The 7368-nt window shown below is 28.8% G+C and overlaps 1 protein-coding gene across 1 annotated transcript in view; it reads right to left on the bottom strand.

Moving 5' to 3' along the window:
* The window catches only part of LOC108685780 (sodium-dependent nutrient amino acid transporter 1-like), a 109902-nt gene extending 102950 nt beyond the window's left edge, over nucleotides 1-6952 (bottom strand). The window contains exons 1-3 of the mRNA XM_018190749.1: nucleotides 6887-6952; nucleotides 4384-4636; nucleotides 4020-4242 (exon numbers count right to left, since the gene is read on the bottom strand). Coding sequence (XP_018046238.1) covers nucleotides 4020-4242; nucleotides 4384-4636; nucleotides 6887-6952 — 542 coding nt within the window. The remainder of the gene's footprint in view (nucleotides 1-4019; nucleotides 4243-4383; nucleotides 4637-6886) is intronic.
* Between the last annotated feature and the right edge of the window lie 416 nt (nucleotides 6953-7368).

Here is a 7368-nt window from a genome sequence, read left to right as displayed (position 1 = left end):
AAATGTCCAAATAAATATCTCGCAATTGGTTGAAGTTATAAGAAAGTTTAATAAGAGAAAGTACGACTCCGAATCAGCTACAAAGTACATATAAAATTTTTTTCTCTACACTTGGCTTTTTCGAGTTAATAGGTTTTTTAAATGGATATATAATTTTTTTTGCATATTTATATATGTAATTTATATATGTATAGGGAACATTTGCAATCAAAATTATATATAATAAAATTATGTAATAAAATTATGTAATAAAAAAGTGCTACTATGCATCGTTTACGAGATAATCAACATCTTATGTATCAAAATAATAAATTCTAAGTAATTTTGAATGTGGTTGGAAATCAAAGAGAGGTCGAAGAAGAAAACAAACAATGTTTTTTAAAACATTTATTAACTCGTAAATTGCTCGAAATTTTGACCATCGTGTTCAATACAACAATTCAGCTCGTTTTATAGTGTTTTTCATTGTTGACTGCACCATTTTTACTGTAATGCATTCAACAGCTCTCTAGTGAATCTTCTTCATTTTCAGGAACAGTTGCGTAGACAATGTCTTTAATATATTCCCAAAGGAAAAAAATCACAAGGTGTTAAATTCGCAATGGCCATTGTGTAAGGCCATTAGTACCTATCCAACAATTAGGAAACCTATCATTTAAAAAATTGATTATAGCACATGTATGATGTGGTGGAGCCCCATCTTGTTGAAAAATAACATTTATGACATAAAATCATTAGAGCTGTTAAAGGCATTACAATAGAAATGCTGCAGTCAACAATGAGGAACATTATAAAATATTGAATATTGAACAAGATACTCAAAATTTCGAGCAATTTATGGATTAATAAGTGTTCCATAAAAAACATTGTTTGTTTTTTTCTTTCTTTGTTAGATATTTTGAACCACGTTCAAAATTACTTAGAATCCAAATTAATTATTTACTATAGGAGACTATCCTTCAATGACTTGGACATATGTTGTCAAGGTCATGACTCCGAGTGACCTTGGACAAAATTTAGTCGTTGCTCATTGTTTCTTAAAAAGTTACTAACAAAAAAGTTCATTAATAAAATCTAACTTTTAGATACGATTGCCCTCCGATAAAACAAATTCTCTGCTTTAACAGCGCAAAATATTTTCTTATATAATTTTTGTGTCTTTAGAGCAGAGAATTTGTCCGAATTTCTACGCTTATATGTAGAATCTTTAGCCATTACGTTAAAAAAAGTGTCTAATCATTCATGTGTATCAAACACTTTTCTGAATTCTGCAAGGTAATAGATGAAATGGGATTGTTTATGATTATATCGAGATATATAATTCCGAGAATATCTCTCCACAAACGTCCGATATTTTTAGTATGAATGTCTGTCTGAATCAATAAAATGTTGTGAATGATTCCCTATTTTATGTTGATATATCGAGTCGATTTAACTGTATCCTTTCCAATAATCGGTATGAATTATTGATCTAGGAGTAATGTATTTCCGGATGAGCGATAGTAATGTTTGTTCATCATGGGATTCAATTGATAGGACAAACATTTTCTTTGTGTTGCGTATTATTCCGCCGAAAAGTCATTGTCCCTTAACGAATCGTTTGCAATGATATTGTCGACGTTTAAATTTTGCCTCATCGATTTCAACAATAATTCCTTCTCCGCCAATTTGACTTTTTGATTGTTTGTTAACCATTGATTCATGAGCTCAGAAGCCTGATTGTTGTAATTAAATATTTATTAAAGTAGAGAATTTTTAATTATACAAATTTTCTGTTTCAAAAATACTAATATTTTACTTCAGAAATGCAAATTTCCTGCTTTATAAACAATAACATTGTTCTTCATTTATGTAATTTTACCAAGTTATTAAATTACATGAATTACCTTTCTGCAAGAGTTAGTCCAATGAACTGATGTGTGTGATGATACATTTGATTATTTTTCTGAGAATGTCTGCTTTACAAACACAAATTCTTTGCTTTAAAATCACATCATTGTTTTGATGAACTTTTTTTGATAACAACTTTTTAACGAATAACGAACGACGGTTAAAATTTGGTCAAAGTCACTCGGGAGCATGACCTTGACAACATATATCAAAGTCAAAATCATTGGAGGATAGTCACCTACCATACTAAATAATTACCGAATTCAATTTACTTTGATACTCAAGATGTCGATTATTTCGTAAACGATGTATAATAGCAATTTTGTATTACGTACAATTTTGATTGCAAATGCTTCCTACTATGCAAATATGCAAAAAAATTATAGATATCCATTTAAAAATCTATGTTAACTTACATAATTCGATAAAACCATTATAAAACCAAAAGCAGAAAAAAAATTTTTATGTACATTTTGTAATTGATTCGAAGTCGTACAAATTTCTCTTATTAAATTTTCTTGTAACTTCAACCAGTTGCGAGATATTTGCTCGGACATTTATGGACAGATGTGTAGGACCTTGTATATAATAGACACTACATTTAGCTCTACATATATCTACATATTAGAACTAAATGAATTATCGTGTTCAGTGACCAAAAAACATTTTTGCATCAAACATATATTAAAGAAAATCGAAACTTTGATTTAAAAATTTAGTAGCGAGCTCTAAATCTTAATATCTCTTGATAAAAATTTAGGGTTAGATTCTTTTGACATGAAATGAAAGATTTTGAGCTGAGATCAAAACAAATTTTTTTTTCTTGACAGTCTAATGTGTATGTACTTATGTACAATAGTTACATATAATAAATAATTGCAGTATATTATATTTTTATGATTTATGTTAGTTTCAACTTAAATTTTATTAAAGGAATTCTCTGAAATGAATATAGTTTTATTGTTCATTTGATTCTTTAAAATTTTATTCACGGAAAGTCATCTGATCCATTTCGGGACACTTTAGATAAAAAATTGGAAATAGCTAATTTTGCTATTATATCTAACAAAGGATCTGAAACAACTGTTCGAAACCGATTTTCCTTAAAATATATTGTTAGACACAAAAATCTAAGAGACATATATCTTTTTATATCGTCCCAATCAGATTTAATGTATGAAACAGTCTCTCAAAGCTAATGCTTATATTTAATTCCTATCAATTCGACAAAATTTGATCATTTTTCCTACGGTGACCCACATTTCTTAACAGATTCAAAGTCGCTAAATTTGTTATCGAAATATGCCCATCACGTTAAGTTTTTGAGATAAATCGAGTAATATAAGTTAAAAATAGCGTTTTTTGCTATATTTACCATTTGTTTGTGGCAAAATGAAATTTTATTTTGCAATTTCATTAGCGTCACTCTAAAAAAAAGCGAATCTTCATCTTTAAAACGAATTTTTTACTGTGCGATTTTTTTTTTATTGAGTTATGAATGTTTTCTGAAATATAAAATGGTGGATCCAAATTAGCAGATTGAACCTAGAAAATATAATAGATAGATTTGTATCAAAAAAATATCTTAGATTTTCTAAAGGTCACTGATATTGAATCTGATAAACTTAAAATATAGAAATTCAAAATGGCGGATCCATTATGGAGAATCCTTTTGAAGAAATGACATTCCTTTTTTGACAAATCTGTCTATTTTTCAAATTACTTGATTTATGTCAAAAATCTGATGTGATGGGCATCTTTCACTAGCGGATTTGGATTCAACAATCTTGAATCTACAATATTAAAAAATGTTGACTCTACTCGCCGCATTTTTTTTATTGGATTATATTAATAACGAAACGGTGAAATGTACAGAAAAATGTTTTAGACAAAACATCTACGATTTTATATATGAATATATTTTATAACTGTGTATTAAAATTTTTTAAAAATCTAATATTTTTAAAATACCCTCATACCCATTCATTTTGAGAAGTTATTTTACCCTTTAAATCTAAGACTAGGCCGACATAAAAAAATATGTATCTTAGATTTTTGTATTTACCAACATTTCAAAGAGAATCGAATCTGTTTCGAGCAGTTTGACAAGTCCTTTGTAAGTAATTTACTAGAAATACAGCTCAGCAGAGCTGGAATAACTGATGTTCTCAATCCTAGAGCTGTAATTGCTGCGTAAAGAGTCTACGCAGAATTCGCCCCATTCCTCCCAGCATCTTCCCCACGGTAATTCCGTTTGGAAGCTAGCGATGAGGTAGAACAAAGTCAACGCCATCAGTGAGCAGTAATAGGATGTCAGTGCCAGCAATGTTATACATTGCGCGATGCCAATGCCTACAATTATTTAATTTTATTCTTGTACTATAATATTATATTTTACAATTTTCTATACATCTCATGAATACTATAATAAAATTGAAGCCCAGTGAGAGACTGAGAAAAAAGGATGCACTTGGATACCGAATATAATCGCACCTCTAAATGCCGGCGCAAGGTCCCAGATCTTCAAGGATGATTGGCTAGAGAATTGTCCTAAGATCATCTCCAGCAAGTAAAACGGTTTTCCTACGACGATTAAAATGATGATGTACGGTATCAGAAAGGCGCCGCCACCGTTCTCGTAGGCCGTGAACGGAAATCGCCATATATTACCGAGACCGACCGACATGGCGATACAGGATAACAGAAATTCCCTGTCATTTCCCCATTGTTGACGCTCCGGCTTCTGCTATATGAAAAACATATGCGTGCAACGAACAAGAAAAAAAAGAATAGTGTATAAACAACTGATCAACTCTTCTATTGAGACAACTGAGACAACTGAGACTTTCGAACTAATTAATTAATTAATTAATGCCTAATTCATTATAATGGCAAATAAAGCGTTTCGAGACCGAAATTAATATTCTTCTATTTTCTACAAAAATGAAACAAATAGCCTCTGCAAACCTATTTTTTTGCTTAATCATAATTATGATCAAGATATCTATCAAAGGTTCCTTAAGAAAAATCATAAAAATAGACAGATCTTACTCTAGCGTTATTATTTGAAAATTGCTATTTTGATTCTAACAGAACTAAAAAATATTTTTATCTGTTAAACTATTCATTTTTCAGTAACTGTACTTTAATTAAGCGGTAGCGTCGCGACGCCAAGTACATAAAAATATAAAACGGATCGCTTAACCGCTTGACGCATGAGCGTATATGCATTGCGTATATGTTCGTGTTGCCAAATTTATAACGCTACCAGTTTTATCTGGAATTTTGATTATTAATTTTAAATTAATTTTAAATTAAAATTACTCAGAAATCAAAGCCGCAATTAAAAATCTAAAATCACTTTTATTATGTAATATCATTGATATGTTTCGATTGTGACCATTAAAAATTTTCCAAATAAAATTAGTGCAGCCGATACCGAGATCTCGAGATTGAGCTCCCAAAAAGAGACTATTTTAGATTTTCAGATTTCTTCGGTCATATGATAAATACATGTAAATCATTTTGTCCATTAAAAAGGTTCGACTTTGGAGTTAAAATTGCAAATAAAATAAATTGTCATTACAGCGATTTCGAATCATATGCAATATTAGTGCAATGAATTGTGGATTATTTATGTTATATTCTTAGTATATAGAATATTAACAAATGTATGAGATTGTCAATGACTCGGGAAGTCGAGTACATACAGACGACTTGGCAACGAATGATAAGGGAGAAATTCAGAATGTAAAGACTGATTTTTTATTATTATCACATTTGTTTCTTTACACCGAGATGGATTCTAAGTTGATTCTAGGTATGAAGTTGATATCATATCCGCTATATATATATATATTAATTGTGCACTACAGCGTTACCAAGTTTGTTACTACTAATGCGATCCGTGAAGTAAAGGTAAACTTTGTGACAATAAAGCTTTAAATCCGTACATAATATGTACATGATGTTCGCATCAATGTGATAACACTAATGTCGACTGTGTGATTTTGATTTGAAACTGTTTATTTGTTTTATGCACACTGTTGAGTTTATCGTACAGCTTATCAGTTACTTATCATTACAAATTGCTGTTAATACTATCAGTATAAAATTTACCTTTTAAAAAGGGATAAAAAAAGGCGTTAAGAGTGCGTATTCTTCGGTTCTTCAGAAAAAAATATGTACTAAACTTGATTAATTCGTATACTGTTTATAAGAACACATTAAACAATACAAAATCCATTTCAAAAAATAGTAAAAAAGTGCTGTGGATGGATGCTCTGCAAAAAAAATTTTATTAAATTAAAATATATGATGAATAATGATACTAAATGATACTTATTTCTATTTTATTTATCTATTAAAATCCCATAAATAAAAATTCTATTTAATTTGAATGACATGTATTAGGAATATAAAAGATTTAATATCAATAATCGCTAAATTATAATCTTTAAAAATTGTTATCTCACTCAATCCAAATCATATATGAACTTGATTAAGAATTACAATTTAAATGATATTTAATTTTTAAAAAATAGTATATCTGTATATTTGTCAAGTTAAAATTTCATAAATAAAAATTATACTTAATTTAAATAATACAATACATATCAGGTACATCAAAGTTCTGACATCAATAATTAGCGCTAAATTATACATAATCTTTAAAAACCTTTAAAAATGTTACCTCGCTCAATCCAAATCATGTATGAACCTTGAACACATAAAACTTTGTTGTACGTAAAATTAAAAAATGAAATCCAAATTGCGTTATTTCTATATTCTTTTCAACCAAAGAGTTATCACAGAGAATTAAGAGAACAAACTTAAATTAAAAAATTTAAATAAAAAAATTTTTATATAAAAACATTTGATGCTGCTGGACCGAAAAATGTAGAGTTATTACAATAAGATCCGAAGCATGAGATCAAAAAGATCACTATTGCTCGGACATCGTTAACACAATTCGCACATACTTACACAAACTCACGTTTTCACTAACACATCGCAAAATCCCAAACATGACGCTGACCAATTCCGCGGGTGAATCGCTCATGTCTCGACTCTGATTATAGTAACTCCAGAAAAACATAATAATAAAATACTAAAACATAAATACAACAATATAATATAAGTATTAAAACATAAATAATATCTATAGAATTAAAAGAATTTAAAAAAAAAAATATGATGGGAATAAATATAATCAATGTGAATACATGCGAGCAAGTATTACGGCATGCAGATGAGAATTAAATTAAGTATAGGACATAAGTAGTACTGCAATATCATTGTAATTTTTTTTTAATATTCATCATTCAATCTTTTTTTTAATAAATGTTTTTTTAATAAATTCAAATTAAATTCATTATTACATTTGAACAATATTTAATTTATAGGTCCAGCAGCGCCAATGTTTTCACATGAAAATTTTTTTTATTTAAAATTTTTAATTTTGATCTGTTACGTTAA

The sequence above is a fragment of the Atta colombica genome, unplaced genomic scaffold, assembly GCF_001594045.1.
Source record: "Atta colombica isolate Treedump-2 unplaced genomic scaffold, Acol1.0 scaffold158, whole genome shotgun sequence".
NCBI lineage: Eukaryota > Metazoa > Arthropoda > Insecta > Hymenoptera > Formicidae > Atta > Atta colombica.
The sequence above is the reverse complement of the archived record's forward strand: the minus strand, read 5'-3'. Positions and strand labels throughout refer to the sequence as shown.